Source organism: Lolium perenne, chromosome 3 (assembly GCF_019359855.2).
Source record: "Lolium perenne isolate Kyuss_39 chromosome 3, Kyuss_2.0, whole genome shotgun sequence".
Classification (NCBI taxonomy): domain Eukaryota; kingdom Viridiplantae; phylum Streptophyta; class Magnoliopsida; order Poales; family Poaceae; genus Lolium; species Lolium perenne.
Genome location: NC_067246.2, coordinates 256272443 through 256289158, shown reverse-complemented (window position 1 = coordinate 256289158; position 16716 = coordinate 256272443). Strand labels below are relative to the sequence as shown.

Sequence of the window (16716 nt, the reverse complement as noted above, 5' to 3'; positions counted from 1 at the left end):
GATCGAGCCACTTCAAGGATGTGCCTATTCTTCCACTCAGCAACTCCATTCTGGGGAGGAGTGTCAGGACATGAAGTCTGGTGCAGTATACCTTGCGAAGATAAGAAAGAAGCAAAAGGTTTGCTGATATATTCAGTACCATTATCAGTTCTGATCACTTGCACCTGAACATTGAATTGGTTTTTTACATAGGCACAAAAACTCTGAAAACAAGTGAACACTTCATCTTTGTGACGCATAAGATAAATCCAAGTCATTCTGGAATAGCAGTCAATAAAAGTCACAAAGTACTTCATGCCACTTACTGACACAACAGGACACGTCCATACATCAGAGTGCACTAACACAAATGGGGATACACTCCTGATCCCTCTACTAACATAAGAGGTTCTCGTATGCTTAGCATATTCGCAGGCATCACAACATAATTTGGTTTTGTCCACTCCATCCATTACATCAGGAAAAACTCGAAACATTTTATCAAACGCCATGTGGGCCCATTCGACAATGATGAACTAGTGCCATACTCTCCTTTCCTCCAACAATCGCAGCAAGCACAGAACTAGCATCATGCCCCATCTTGTCACGATCTATGTGCCAAAGACCTCTATGCCTGGTTGCAGTCCCAATCTTCTTGCTGCTCTCCCTTTCCTGAATTAAACACATGTATCTATCAACTATTATACGGTAGTCCTGCTGATTAATCAAGGCACTTAGAGATAGCAGATTTACTGGAAAAGCAGGAACATGTAGAACTGATGACAATTTTATGTTGGGTGTACATTGCACCGACCCCTCCCCTTTTATAGATTGTGTTGTGCCATCTTCTGTTTGGATAGTGCCTCTATGTGTGGGAGGATACCGAGTATAAGAGTCAAACTCACTAATATTCCCAGTAACATGTTTGGATGCTCCAGAATCAAGAATCCAATCTGAATTAGCATTATGAGTAGCTATAGAAACTCTATTAATATTACCTTCATCTTTGTAGACATAGTGAGCAAAGTTCCCAAAGGTTGCTTCATTTTGTCCTTCCTTTGATTGTCCATGAGAGGTACTGGAAGTTGGCTCTGAAGCTGCTGCCATATGTGCCTTGGGTGCTATAGCATGCTGCTGTCCACCACCCCTGCCATACTGTTGTCCATATGGTTGTCCAACACCTCTGCCATACTGATGTCCATATGGTTGTCCAACACCTCTGCCATACTGGTGTCCATATGGCTATCCAAAACCTCTGCCATACTGTTGTCCACCACCTCTTCCATCACCCCTTCCTCTGTAGCTTCCTCTGCCATGAGTGTATCCTCCTCTCCCCCTACTGGGTGTAGCAAAGGAGGTACACTGATGCTTCAAGTGTCCCTTCTGTCCACACGTATAACAGTCTCTCATCTCTTGTCTCTCGGTTGTGTAGAAGGTCGGATGAGGGACATAATCGCTTCCCTTTGTCATATTCAGACGCACTTCCTCTCTGGACATAGCAGCAATGGCTTCTTTGAGAGAAGGGGTAGTGGTTTGATGCAGCAAAGCAGCCCTTCTCCCCTCAAAATCTTGATTAAGACCTTTCAAGAACTTCATGACTCGCCGACGTTCAATCCAGCTTGCATCAGCACTCACACATTCCCCATGGGCAAGTTCTAGAGGATCAACATGATCTAAATCTCCCCAAAGATGCTGCAACTCAGCCACATATGCCATCACAGTTTTGTTTCCTTGTTGCAAGTTATGCACTTTATCTTCAATCTCAACAATCAACATAATGTTCCCCTTTCCAGAATAGAGATTTGATAGGGTGTCCCATACCTCTGAAGCTTTTGTGAGTGCCTCTACAGAAGCAGCAATATTAGGAACCAAAGAGTTAAGCAACCATGCCACGATCAGAGAATTTATGGCATTCCACTTTTTCCATTCCGGACTAGTCTTGTCTGCTGGTTTTGCAGCTTCACCACTCACACGTTCATCCAGCCCTTTCGAGTTCAGAATCAACAGCGCCCTCCGTGACCACCGGAGATAGTTGGCCACTCCTTCCAACTTGATTTCATTCGCCGGCAGCTCAAGTTTCTGACCGATATCGGTATGGAGAACGATTGCTCCCCCTCCAGCAGATCCTCCTCCATCTCCTTTGGTAGTGATAAGTTCTGCTAGCTTCTCCAGAGCCTTGGTCAAATCCCCGTTGTCCCCCATGCTTGACACCAAACTAACCTCTCAGAAACACCAAAGGGCTTACCCGCAGGATGCCCTCTTCGTCTCCTTACTTGTCACTGCCTTCCACTCCTTGCCGCCGCAGCAGCCTGCTCCCTTCCTCTTCCTCCCAGCCACCGCATCAGCCTACTCCCTTCCTCTTCCTCTTCCTCCTAGCTGCCACAACAGACTAGGCTTCTAGATCAGCAGTCCTTCCCGTCGCTGCCCTCACTGCCCCTTGCTCTGATACCATGTGGATAGAGATGAGAGCCTAACCTGAGGTAGAAGGAGGCTGCAGGGAGGAACTCTCTCTTCTTAGGGTTACAGAGATAGAAGCACCTTATATAGGTCAGGACTGGGCTGGGCCAGATGGGCCACAACAGAGAACAAGAAGACAACCCAACAGATACACCAACAGTTATCCAACAGAAATTGACCCTGAAACCGTTTTGAACAGAAAACTGATACCGAGGAAACAAGGAGATGTCGGTGTGCCTATTGTCCGGTGGCTAATCAACTTACTAAATGACTCAACTACTTGGGTCTTGGGAGGACTACAACTTCATCCAAAAAGTATTCTCTGACTTCCAGCCTTGAGGAAAAGCATATTCTTGACGACGGGGAATTGTAAGGAACTGTCTACCCAACGAACTGTCTACCCGACGAACTGTCTTATGAAGATTCGGTTAACTAACTTACTGCTTTGCTTGTCACATGTCCATCTTGTCTTATGAAGATTCTGTTAACTAACTTACTACTTTGCTTGTCATGTCCATCCGTAGCTGTTCATTTGTGATCCAACGCATCACAAAAAAACTTAACACTTCTAACCAGCTCACTTTATCTTCAGTTTACCTTTTCTTCGTCTGCTCACTTGCTTGTCATCACTCGCCATGGATATCTAGCTCGTAGCCGAGCATGTAATCTACCACCGTTGTTCTGGCTATTGGCAAACTCGTCTTTGTAAACCTTGAAACGCCAGCTAATCTATCATCTGAAAGTAGCTAAATTTCTTGTTTACTCTGAATATTTCTGAATCTGTTCCATTTCCTTATGAATCTGTGTTCGGGCTTACCAAAAGCAGAGAATAATCGATGGAGTTTTCTAGCCAATCTGCCCAGAAAGATTTAGTTAGCGTTCAGTCAGCAGTGTCTAACTGTCTATCAATAATGCATTACATCCTAACGTAGTACTTCACACCCTGATCTTCAAACAAAACAACACCCATTCCATGTACAGAATTGCTGACATGCCTACCATCTACGCCCATTTACAACACACAAAAAAAACACTGGCCAGTGATGCTAACGAGGAGCCACTGTCCCGGAAGGGATGCCGCTGTTGGCGTGGCCGCTGTTGGAGGCATGGGATGAGTCAAATATCTCCCCTGTCAGGGACATGGATCCAGAATCTGTCAGTGCGGCCGAAGAGCCTGCCACCATGGAGGTTGAGGAGAAGAGATCCTCCCCTTCAGGCAACACGCTCCGGATGCCATCCAGCTCCCTGACGATCTCGGCCATGTAAGGCCTCGCATCAGTCTCGTCCCGGCAGCATTTCAAGGCCAGTGAGAGGAACCTTGTGGCGCATTCCGGAGGGCATGAGGACATCCGGCTGTCGATGACTCCAGAAATGTCTCCAGATCGGTAAGCCGAGTTTACCTACAGTAAGAAACACATTATATATTAGTAGTTCGGTCATAAAATTCTACTGATTCTTACAGAAGGTAAAAATAAATCAATATCTCAAGCAGTACATTAGGTACGGATCAGGGTGGGAACCTCTGTACCTCTCTGACGATGTTTTTGCCAAACTGGATTGGCTTCATCCCGGTCAATAGTTCAAGAAGCACAACACCGAGGCTATAAACGTCACTTTTTTCTGTCAATTTATGAGTCAGGAAGTATTCTGGATCAAGATAGCCCTGCCAAAAATGAAGAGGACAGATATGATCAACCGAGCTTTCATACTACAAATTACATATAAGTAGGCTCAGCTGTTTCCTGCTGTCTAGCATGGAACATCAGTAATTAGATCATATTGAGTACAGCTCTTCCTACATTACTAGGTGTACTAAGACTTACTGGAGTGCCCTTGACAACAGTGGAGATATGAGCTGGCAATGTTCCTGAAATATCCGGGACCGGAGCAAGTCTTGAAAGACCAAAGTCAGCCACCTTCGCTACAAACTTAGAGTCCAATAGAATATTGGTGGCCTTGACATCGCGGTGGAATATAGGGGGATCTGCCTCGGTGTGTAGATAGAGGATTCCCTTTGCAGCGCCCATTGCAATATGCAACCTCTGACTGAAGTTCAGAGGTCTTTTAGAAGTTACTGCACAAAGTGTCAAATTAGATTAGGTGCTTGACACCCAATTTGTTTTCGGTTATAAAAAAAAAGCATATACTACCCTGTGTTCTGGGTTTGGTCAAAGTCAAACTTTGTCATGTTTGATCAAATATGTAGAGAAAAGTATCAACATCTAAAATACAATATTAGTATTACTAGAACCACCACAAAATGTATTTTCATATTATATAAACTTGGTATTATGAATGTTGCTACTTTTTACTACTTGTTTGGTCATTGTTAAGTTTGACTTTGACTATATCCAAAACACAGGGTAAATAAAAGCAAAGGGAGTAATATAATAGCATGCATCACTGATGAACACACTAAATAGTTTGAGGATAAAAAAGTACTAATGTAAAAAGACATGGTTATATCAGGTGAGATGAAACAAGAAAATCATAAACGCGTGAATACATGCCGCTTACGCACCAGAAAGATGATCACGTAGGGTGCCATTTGGCATGAATTCATACACCAACATCTGCAAAACACAATTCTCTATCAGCAGCAGATCCCATGGTCTGCAGATACTTTACAATATAAGACTAACTAAGCAGATCTGAGGTCACTGGAGAACCCTAAGCATAAGCATGCTTAGCACGACATTACCAATATACGAATTTCAACAATATATGTGTATTTGATTTGAAAACTGAGACACACACCTGTTCCTCTTCTTCATCACAATAGCCAATCAGGGATACCAAATTACGATGATGCAATCTTGACAGCAGCTCTATTTCTGTGCAAAATTCCTTTGAACCTTGCAGAGAATCTTCATGTGCTCGTTTGATTGCAACGGCTGTTCCATCATCTAGATTTCCTCTATAGACTTTTCCATAACCTCCTTGACCAACTTCAGCTGAATCATCGAAATCATTGGTTGCTTTAGCCATTTCTTCAAATGTGAAGCATCTCACACCATCGACCTTGACAGAGAACCTCGACAGTACTGCAAAATAATCTGCTTCTTCAGATGTTGTGGACTGAATATAATGGCTACTGCGATACTATAAATTTACTTGCTATATATAGTTGAAACATGCTAGACGTTGACATGTCGTAGCTCCTTATCCTACTAAAAGAAAGATGCTCCTATATAGTTGCCAGGTGAAGCAGCAAGGCGTTTCTAATTCGTCAGACAACAAGGTTTTTATATGTAGCACATGGAAAGATATGTTCATTAAACAAATGTGATGACTTACATGACCGCCTCGAAACTGTTCGACGTTTTGACCGTTTTCTCATTACAAAAATTGTAAAAACCACAGATACTACAATAGCAGCAGTAATCGTTCCTACCAAAATCCCTGCTAGTACACCCTTGTTTAAACCTGATGACATCACGTCTGGAAATTCTGCAAAGCAAAAAGAGGCAAACCAATAAACTAGTGAATCATAAAATTATATGGAGTATTTTGTACAGCAGAATCAGTATGGACCATGAAGTGGTAAATTTTAAAACAAGATTTTTTCTTCTAAATTCCTCGTTAAACTGGCGCGCCTTTTGAAAAGATCTCGGTGTTTTCATTCTGTGGAGAGGTCCTCCCATCTCTTAGGAGAGTTTCGTTCGCATGAACCCTAAGAATTGGATAATCTCCCTACTTACTTTTCTGCACCCATCATGAGCGAGCCTTCTTTGAGGTATTATTGGGCTTGAATAAGGGATGACAATTATCTCATAAAAATAACCACAAAAAAATCATGGGACATACGCTGGAAGAACGCAAAAAATAACAAAGTTTATCATGTAACGTGCAATTATTTTAAAAAATTGAACTCTATAGTGTATATTATCTCATATGGTAGGAAAATCAAATTTAAAAATTCATGGATTTCGATTCCATTAGCATAAGAAACAGTTGTAAAAACTCTGTTAATATCACATTGCCTGTTTGCCAAAGTAATTGTTTAATTGGTAGAATTGTGAGTGGCATCTTTTGGTGCAAAGTAAATTCAACATACCGTCTGCATAGGAACCAAGCGTGAAATTGAGAAGCTCGTACGGACCAAAAGTATCTGATAGAGTAATCTCCCATCCAGCAAGTAATTCCCTGAGCCGCATAACCTCCGACATAGTGAATAAACTTGTATTATTTGGGAATAACTTCAGATGCATATTCAGCCTTGGACCAGCCTCCCATATGTACTGCTCAATGTATAGCTGGTAAATACTCAGGCTCAATAAAGACGTTGAGTCGATCTCAAAGGCTTCTTTGTATGAGCGAAAGTCTGAGATCCCTGGACTCTTCAGCCGAAATCCAACTCCGAGAGGCACAGCACAGAAGCAAGGTATAGGGGAAGATGGATTGTATTCATAAGTTTTATCCTTCGGACAAGGAAAACAGTCTATACTAACTTGTGGTCCAGATGGTGCTTCGTTTACAGATGTGGGTTGACAAAGTCCGGCTGCCCGAGCTGCATTAGAAGTGTCACAAACAGGGTTTCCAGAAAGCCTGTAGAATAACGATGGTAATGATTATTGTCACACCAGAAAGAGAAATGATTTGGTTTACAAGTTCTTGTGATCAGTATTATATTTGTCTGTATTATTGGATCTGCATTAAGCTTATCAATGAAATTTCCATACTCCAAGCAAACCATACAGCTGAAACTGGGATATCTATATATGTATGCAGGAAGTATGAACTGATAAGGAAGTACATACAGAAGAATGACAGCTTTTGGAGACTCAAATGCAGCCGGAATAGTGTCAAGGGAGTTGTTTTGAAAGTCCCTGCAGTGTCACAAAAATACATTACACATTCATATCTCAAATAGATTAGCAGAAAGTACATTTGCGAAGAGTATCATACAGAACAAGGCTTCTGTTTCCCGTAAAAGTGATGTTACTCCAGATTGCCGATGGAACAGCGCCATCGAGATTGTTCGCTTCAACTGACCTGTAAAACGACATCTTCATATACAACAACAGAAACAGCAAAGCCTTTTGTCCCAAGCAATTCGGGGTAGGCTAGAGATGAAACCCAACAAAAACCTATGGCAACCAAAGAGTGAAAAGAGGAAAAAAAAAGTACAAACGCAAGAAATGTAAATTAAGGTTCCGGCACATGAATTGTGATTTTCATGCAGTTCTATCAAGTGCAAAATCTATACTGTAAAGTGACACCTTCATATGTAGTTCTATCAATTACTGCTGGCCGACATACTTGTTCTTGTAAAGTAGGTTCAGTTTTTGTAGAGAACGCTCAAAACCTTTGCTCATCTTTTCAGTTTTCATTAAATGGGACAGCAAGTTAATTTGCAAGAAAATCACAAACGGTTTTGTCACAAGAAAAAAAAAACACAAACCTAGGCAACAAGCACACGCTAGGATCAGTTTTGACAACTTTTCTTTTCAATCACTAGTTGTTATGCAAAAGAAACGTATTAAGTTGTAGTTCAACAGGGAACACATCCATCTTGAATGGCATGATAGGTTAGCTAGCACTCCAGAAAAGCACAGGTGGTTGGATAAGTGTCTTGTAAGTTAAACATTACTTACAAGAACTGAAGATTAGGCAGCCCAGAGAAGTTTGCCGGAATAGTTCCATTAAGAAAGTTATGCGATAAATCTCTGCAAGAAACTAGAAGTTAGTTTTCTTATTTAAAGAAGCACATAATAAGGTTACCAAGAGCAACATACATTGTAGTGATATTTGAAGCGAGCCTATTAGTTGGTATAGATCCTGTCAGTTGGTTCCAGCTAAGATCCCTGAAATTGCATGCCAGAATTAGCAAAGAGATGCAGAATAATCTCCTGCATGTCGTAAACTGAATGGGCAATTTTATCGAGAGAAAATATTCAGAAAACATACTGTGGATAAAAAAATTGTTCCAAAAGTGCTAGTACGAACTAACAAAAAAGATACTACCTGATAGTAGGATATCAAAAATAGCAAAGAATGAAATGAAATTGCAGCATTTATTTTTATTTGGACTTACAGATAGCCAAATTCAGGTACGCCACTTAGATCAGGAATAACTCCTTGCAAACTGCAATTCCTTAGACTCCTGGTAACATGAAAATGATTATGAACTTGAAAACATATCTTGATTTGAGTTTGTGTATGATATAGAATGGACGTTACAAATGAATTGTCTACATAGACTGAGGGCCTGATTAATTGGACAAGGGGACATTTTCCCAAATACGTAAGATTTACTCTATGTCTGAACCAAATATCAACGAACCCAAAAGAAATACCCATCTAACCCTATGGTTCATGTCGCATGAGAGAAATTGGAGGATCTTCTAGGGGAGAACTACGATATGCAGGCAATGGCTTCACATCATGGCGGAGTGCATTCCACCACCTGTTGCACTAACCACTGTCAGAGTAGGCTTTACTGTTTTTGTCGCATGTGTTGTATTCCCTTATATCAGGCCTTGGCATATGTTCGCCAAAGCCTTGCACAACTCTTGTAACTAAAACAGCTTCTCTTTTAAATCAAATTACATGGAAATAAATTAGAATCTCTAAATGTCAGGATAAATATGAAAAAAATCGACATCATTGACACAGAAGAAATCTGCATGCATCAAGTTTTCAAATCTTAATTCTGTCCAACTACAAATCCTTCTGCAAATACTTAGACACTTTGAAGAACTCTTAGTTTGGTATTATCCACAACATGATTTGGGTTTTAACTTGTCCATGTGTAGATGGGATTTGGAGTTGAAGTTTTGTGAGATGGTAGCTGCAAGTTGTGTCAATGTTTCTGGTTTTTCTTTTGGGAGTTCTTTTCAAGACTTCCAGAAGTGCTAATTCGGAATGAAGTACACTAGTACACCTAAAGTGTCTACTGCACACAATTCTTCTGGGGTTTACTCATATTTCATGTCTCTACACACACATTTCAAACAAATTTTGTCTACTGAACACCGATTTTATCCACTCAAACATCTTATATTAACTATCTAAGTCTGTCTTTCTTAGTAATATGATTGCAGTTGAAATCAAACTAAATTGAAGGAAACGACAGTATGGAGGAAAGGGGCTGTACTCACAGCTTTAAAAGTGTCTGTATGTTGTTGTATGCAGCAGGGACGGAACTTCCACTGAAGTTATTATTATCAGCCTGACTAGAAGTAAAAAAAAAACATACAGATATAAGAAATGAAAGTTGTTAGCTAAGTGAGTATCAAATTTATCTAAAAGAAGAGAGAACCATTCTGAGAGAAAAATATTTGTATTGTTCATTAACACAAGCAGAGTAAAACCTATTACATGTCAGCAACGTTTAATACAGCAGTAAAGTTATATCATAGAGTTCCTGAAATATGCAGGCTGCAGCATTACTTAATCTTCTTAGATGAGAAAAACTAAAGTAATCATCATGATACCAGCATCAGATATACATATACTCTCTGAAAAATCCACAACGCATTCTGATATAAATTTAACTTTTCTATGTCAAAGAAGTCTCATATATTTACACAAAATGTACTTACAATATTTTCAAACTAGGCGTCTTCGCTAAGTCCGGAGGAAGAGGTCCAGATAAATTATTGGTATCCACAAGACTGCAAGTTTACAGTAGTATATGAGTGTAAATACAACCCATGCAGCAGAATAAATAATAGGGAGAAAAAAGAAAAGCTCAGAACTCAGAATAAATCAACAAAAGCAGTGGTCCACTTACAGATGAAGGAGCACAGGCATTCTGGATAACTCTGATGGGATTTGCCCACTTAATGAATTGTTGTTCATGTGACTATAGATAAACGGAGAGTCAAGATTATGAGGAAGCTTAAATAAGAAGCAACATAGGAATGAAAGCGGGAAGATTATGATCTTGAAACTTACAGATGCCTCATGCTTGTTAAATTGGCAAACGATTTAGGTATGGGCCCAGATATTTGGTTTTGGTCAATCTGTAATCTGTTTAACTTCTGGAGATAGCCAATCTCATCTGGTATGGAACCAGATAGTTGATTACCATTCAAAGTTCTGGAAAATATGAGGTATTAACAGTGAAGATTATTCTGAATGTTTAATTGCATTTAGAAAAATTGTACTCATCTGCCATGCAGAACTGAAAAAAAAACTAGACAGTAACATCTATTACTGTTTCGACAATGGTGAGTGTAGAAGGGTAAGAAAAGTGATCCGCCCAACAAATGTTGACATAAGAGCAGGAAAACTTCAGATATGTGATACGCTAATTGAGATGAAGTAAAAAATCAGATATATACAAAACTGCCTAGTAATCTAGGTGCCTTGTGACTTATGTACATATATTCCCTCCGTTCCAAAATAAGTGTCAGAGATTTGTCTAGATTCGCATGTATGTACACACTAAAACGTGTCTAGATACAGGCATATCTAAACAAATCTGCGACACTTATTTTTGGAATGAAGGGAGTATATTTGAAAGAAAATAGGCATTTGGAAAGTTTTTTGTAGGTCCAAAGCCACACCGTTTAGCCCATTTAATGCATCTTTAGAAAACAATAGAAGATTGGAACATTGTGTGTCTAACTATCTAAAATCCAAAAGATGGGACCAAAACACAAAGGCTAAGTGCAAACGTTAAACCAAATATATTTGCCGATATAAATGTTGTGCCATTTTAGGCACACAGGGTAGGTGCTTAAAGTTCTGCTTAGCAAGATAAACAGTACGGTGAGTTCAGGTCCACATTGAAAATGTAAGTATACAAGTCAGTTCAGATATGAGGAACTTACAAAAGTCTGAGCGTTGTGATATTGCCTATCTCTTTCGGGATGTTACCAGTCAAATTGTTCCACATAAAATCTCTTCCAAAACAATAAAAAATAGAAGTTAGTTCACATATGTAATATGTTGGGTACTTAATGGTACAACCTGAAAAGCATACATGCAGAATAAAGAACTAGCCATGAAAGAAACAGTTCAAATGGGACAGATCAGGTATCATTTTTCCGTCTGGTTATTTGAGGTAATATTGAAGAAACATTTTAATTGCTAAATTCAGCTAGCAACTTTAACTGTTCAGCAAATCATACTTACAATTTTGTCAGCTGAGACAGAAGACCAACCTCTGGTGCCAAAGTTCCAGAAAGATTCATCTTAAACAATTCTCTACGTGGGCAAAAAAAACATGATTAAACAAAACTGGACATGATATGCCATCAGTATAACATGCATTATACAAAAATTATAAATAATAAATAACAAGCAGATTCTAAGACACAACATAGAGTAAAGCAACAAATGCATCAGCAAATGACCCTTATTTTGACCAGGAATTGCAAACTTAGCCTGAAACAAAGAAGAGGATCTACAGCAGTGATAATGCTGAAAACAATGTCATGGGGGAGATTTAGTGACATTTTAAGGTTTCGCTGTAAGGTTTGACTGCCATGGTCTTTGGTCTAAAAAAAATATGGGAGAAACTTACTAAAGCCGTGGATATATGCTTCAAAGAAAAAATGGAGATGTGGAAGATCTCTAGCTAATAAAGCAAGTTGTTCTTTCAGTTCTATTTAGTTTGGAAGCTCCTTTTTATTGTTGTTGCTATTATCTGTGAACAGTAGTTTGTTGCAACTTGCAAGTTTAATTGCTTCAGTAGAGGGATCGATGTACAAGTACACGGAAAGACCATATTAAAGCTAACCTTAACATGTCGGAAAAAGTAAAGTGCGATATAAATAAGGATGGCGTGTTAACCATACAAATGGGTTACATGAAGATATGTGTCACTTGATATCTTGTTGCAGATGACTCCTGTCCAGTTTGATTTGCATGGATCTCCTCTATTCCAATTCTTGAGGTTATTCATAGGATCAATTAAACTTCCTTTGATAGCATTGAGAGCGTTTGCTGCATGTAAGACAGGGAAATTTTAATGTACAGCAGGATAATACTGATATATTATGTCAATGAAAACCATCATCTAGTTATATCCACTAGGCTACTACTAATAGAATAGTATGTGTAGTACTGAGATATTATATGTATGATTAGGTGCAGTTTGTGAACTTCTTGGACTAGTTCATGGGTCTAACTGATTAGTACTGGAACATAAGTGGACACTTCACAAGATGAGAAAACTGAGCTCTTCAAGATACTTTCAAGACTTCCAAACATGCAACAAAAAATTCTGATTAAATCTGCACAAACAAGGGCGTGCACACAAGGGAATGGCATCCAGTGCTTCGATAAGCTAATATTCAGGGGCCCAAGGGGTAGCTAGTTGGCAAACCACCTTGAGTTATTTTCTGCAAATAGTGACTAAGAACTAGAGGTTACCTTCAGTAGGGTGAATGCTCTGTCCCCTTACGACACCCACATGAAAGATGCACAAAAGAAGCAGGGTTGCTGCCCCTGCATAGAGGAACCCTCCAAAGCTGGCCATGTCTGTTCAAGAGAATCTGCAGCAACTTGGCGTCCCTTTGTATCCCTAAAAGTCTGATCATAAACAAGGAAAGAAACATGTGCTTAGGACTGACCATTCCAACGGTTGATGCCTCCAGGATGAAGGTGCTTATTCCTGGCATCTAAGGTGTGAAAGCATTTTCATTGACTCTGATCCGTATTAACAAATAACAACGTGTATGGCCTAACTCTGCATTTCGGGAGAAGACATGGCCCAGAGCTAGCAAAATGAACTTGCTTTCATTGACTAGAGAAAAATAAGCCAGCTCGCACAGTACTTACACTCCAGAGGTGATTATAGTAAATTCATTAACGGTGACAGCAAGACCATACTAATCAGCAATTGGGACTTCTTTTTGTTGAGATGAGAGCAATTGGGACTTTAGCAGACGTGCTAAGGCCAACGGGTACCGGTATATGCACAAGGTTCTAGTAAATATAAATATATAGGAGTAAAAGGGTTAATTTTGCACGGCAACAGCATGCACGTTTCCGCAAAGTACTACTATTGGCTAGTGCTAGCGCGAGCATCTCATTCGGTTACTTTTTCAGTTATCAGTTTTCAGAATGAGCAATTGGGACTTGAGCAGACGTGCTAAGGCCAACGGGTATGTGCACAAGGTTAAAGGAGTAAAAGGGTTGATTTTGCACGGCAACAGCATGCACGTTTCCGCAAAGTATTGGCTAGTTGCTAGCGCGAGCATCTCATTCGGTTACTTTTTCGGTTATGAGTTTTCAGACAGATAAAGCTTGGAAACTGGAAGGTGCAAATGGAGAAAGTTACTAGAATCCAAAAAGAATTAAGAGACCAAGAAAGCTACTCCCTCCGTTCCAAAATTGTGTTTTTTTGCGGGGACGTTCCATGATTATTGCGGTGATTGTGGTTCAAATTTAATGGAGTACATGATGAACAGCAGAAGGGGGAACCGAAAACGTGCAGTGAAATTTTGATCCAAGAGAAAAACTTGAGGTGAACTCGACGCCAGAAATAACAGCGAAGAGAGGATCGAAAACTAACTGAAAAAACCGACATAAATCCCGCTGCACCCAGCGGACCTCAATCGAACAGCAGCGACAAAGCAAAAGAAATGTTTTGGATAATGAGAAGCAGGCAGAGGAGGAGATGAATCAAGCACCTGGGTGGCCGGAGACGGCCGAAGAGCCCCCTGGCGCGGGCCGGCGGCGAGCAAATGCGGAAGCGGGCGCTTCCTCCCCGACGGCGACTAGTACCGGCAAGGAAGGAAAGGGAGGCGTCCGGCTTTTGTAGCTGCTACTGTTCCAGGTGGCTTTCCACCCGCCCCCACCTCCTCCTTCGGGGTTGCGGCGCGGCCAGCGGCGAGCGTGCGAGTGGGTTGTTGGTCGGAAGAGGAAGGAGAGGAGTAGTAGCAGAGTAGAAGTAGCACTAGTTTATTGGCGCGGCTGGCTGGCTTATTCTATTGTTGCGTCGGGGAGTGGCGAGGCTCGGTCAGGCACCCGCGTCCGCCGCGGTTCAACGGCTCGGCGACCGCCGCGCCACCGCCGTGGAACGGAGCGAAAGAAAGGCCTCGTGCCGACTCTGACGCCTCCTCCTGGATTGCAGGGGCCAAAACAAGCGAATATGTCGTCGCAGAGAAAAAAGTGGAGGAGTGACATCTTGCTGCTGTCGTTTCTTCTCTTCTTGTCGCCTGTTCATACAGGAGTGACACGACGAGTCGAGAGATGGGTTTTTTGTTGGGTTGGTGGCTCCAGCGCGCGCGGTTTGGATTTGCTCTTGTGGGCTTTGTGGCTGTGAATTGCGATGCTGACCTCGCTCTGCTGCCTAGAGAGCACTCTCGGATTGTTTGTTCCTACGAAGTACGATATGGACCGTTTGATTGCGGGATAGCAGCTGCTGAGGTCGATGGTGCAACAAAAGTTGCACTGCAAATTGCGGATGAATTGTCCACGGTAGAAAAGTTAAATTAAAGAAGTGGTCTATGTCGCTCCAGCTTTTACTATTTGTCAAAATGTTGCCTCACAAAGCGATGCTTTACCCCTAACAAAGATGTTGCTCCATATTGCGGAGTGCTTAGAAAGAGCCAAAGAGGTACGGGAAAGTGTTGGTTATTATTTTTTAGATCCCAAATGAGACTTTGGATATAAAATCGGTGCATAAACTAAACCCTAGCTCCTACCACTCCAGTTTTCGCTCCGGGGCGAAAACTGTGTTAGAGGATCACCAAGGTTTTCAATTCCCATATCGACAAACGGTGTCTGCACCCTGCAACACTACTTTTAGCGGAACCGGTAACTTTCGGTGGCAAGGCATCTCTCACCACATCTTCTATGTGGTGGAAGTCTCGAGGTTGAGCCGGAGTTTCATCGGCATATAAACCCTTGTACGCTAAATCTAGAATTTTCGGGTTGATCTTTCCTGAAGGCATCGTCTTTGGAGCTGTGATATTTGTACTCAGGGTTGAGAAACCTCGCCCTAGCATGTCCTTGCTCCAATCACGTGGTCGTGAATTTCACCACCAATGTTGGGCACAGTTCGGCCATTTTGACATATGTTAAGCTGAGTTCACCATCGTGTAAGGTGAAGACCGAAGGGATAATCGTTTCATTGTACAAATTTAAAGCAGAGTAAATGAATCAATATACTCCGTTACATTTTGTACTGTTTTATTGCAGGTATTTCCATGTGTTCCTCCCTTTCTGAGGAATCTCGACGCATTCTTTGGTCGATAGGAAATTGTTAATTTTCTTGATGAAAAACCGTAGTTTAAGGGTGTTGCTATTTCGTATTATGAACAATTTCAACAGCTTGAGATTTGAACATAATGATTATGCTAGTTCAATTAGTCTTTGTTAGATGTATATATCTGTATATTGTATTTTCTCCATATGTTAGGGGCTTTCTGCATATTTGCACCTGTACATGTACTATATATTGTGGCTTTTGGCCCCTTGGTAATACAACAAGTCTATTACCCTAACATGGTATTAGAGCTACGTTAGCTCCTCTCCTCGCAGCCGCCGCGCCCGGTCGCCCGTCTCCGCCCCGTCCGGCCGCCGCCCCGCCGCTCGCCAGCGCTCCGTACGGCCGCCGCACGCGCTCGACCTCTCTTTCCACCGGGCTGCCTCGCCGCCAGGCCGTCTCCCGTCCAGCTGCCGCCCGCGCCTGGTCTCTCCCGTCCGCCCGCATCTGCTGCTGTTTTCGATCGGGAGTTGACCCGATCTTGTCTCTGAAAAAAACTATGTCTTCCTCGTCGGGCTATCTTGTGATTCCTCGCTGCCCGGTGATTTTTGATGGCACGAATTATCCTGATTTCGCTGCCTTCATGCGCATCCACATGCGCGGTCTTCATCTTTGGGGTGTGCTTTCTGGCAAGATCCTCTGTCTGTCGCGCCCCACTGCTCCTACGGCGCATATTCCGCCGACGCATGTTGCCCTTGTCCCCGATGCTACTCAAGAGGTCAAGGATGCAACCAAGAGTGCTGATGACACTGCTCTGGCTGAGTATGACCGGAAGGTCCAGGAGTATTCTACTGCTGTTGCGACGTACCAGCTTGATCTGACTGACTACACTCAGTGGATAGATGAGGATGCTCGTGCTGCTGCTGTTCTCACTTCCAGTGTTCTGCCTCAGTATGCTGCTGAGTTCATGGGTCTTCCCAATGTTGCTGCTCAATGGGCTTTTCTTCGTCAGCGCTATCAGCCGTCTGGGGATGCTCTTTACATGTCTGGTTCGCCATGAGCATGCTCTCTAGCAGGGTGATTCCATTATTGATGAGTTCTATATATACTCAGAGTGCTGCTATCTGGCGTCAGCTTGATTCTCTTCGTACAGCTATGTGTGCCACATG

At 41.8% G+C, this 16716-nt stretch overlaps 1 protein-coding gene and 1 long non-coding RNA gene across 3 annotated transcripts; both read right to left on the bottom strand.

The window, feature by feature from the left end:
* Positions 1-336: 336 nt before the first annotated feature.
* Positions 337-1210, bottom strand: LOC139837648 (uncharacterized). The gene is made up of 2 exons (XR_011754240.1): positions 978-1210; positions 337-651 (listed from the first exon to the last, which is right to left on the bottom strand). It is a non-coding gene; the product is annotated as an uncharacterized lncRNA (long non-coding RNA).
* Positions 1211-3266: 2056 nt separating this feature from the next.
* On the bottom strand, positions 3267-14596 carry LOC127344807 (probable LRR receptor-like serine/threonine-protein kinase At1g06840). Of its 2 annotated transcripts, XM_051371141.2 has the most exons (21): positions 14028-14596; positions 12766-12924; positions 12189-12336; positions 11524-11595; positions 11220-11291; positions 10339-10482; positions 10175-10246; positions 9984-10055; positions 9540-9614; positions 8474-8542; positions 8175-8243; positions 8034-8105; positions 7345-7431; positions 7197-7265; positions 6494-6984; positions 5734-5886; positions 5194-5480; positions 4958-5009; positions 4260-4510; positions 3965-4099; positions 3267-3836 (listed from the first exon to the last, which is right to left on the bottom strand). In XM_051371141.2, exons 2-21 carry the CDS (start codon positions 12869-12871, stop codon positions 3483-3485), a joined length of 2850 nt encoding a protein of 949 aa, XP_051227101.1. In that variant the 5' UTR covers positions 12872-12924; positions 14028-14596; the 3' UTR covers positions 3267-3482. The 2 variants fall into 2 exon arrangements, with proteins under 2 accessions (XP_051227101.1, XP_071684556.1); XM_071828455.1 differs by lacking the exon at positions 5734-5886 and having other exon boundaries at positions 14028-14595.
* Positions 14597-16716: the final 2120 nt, after the last annotated feature.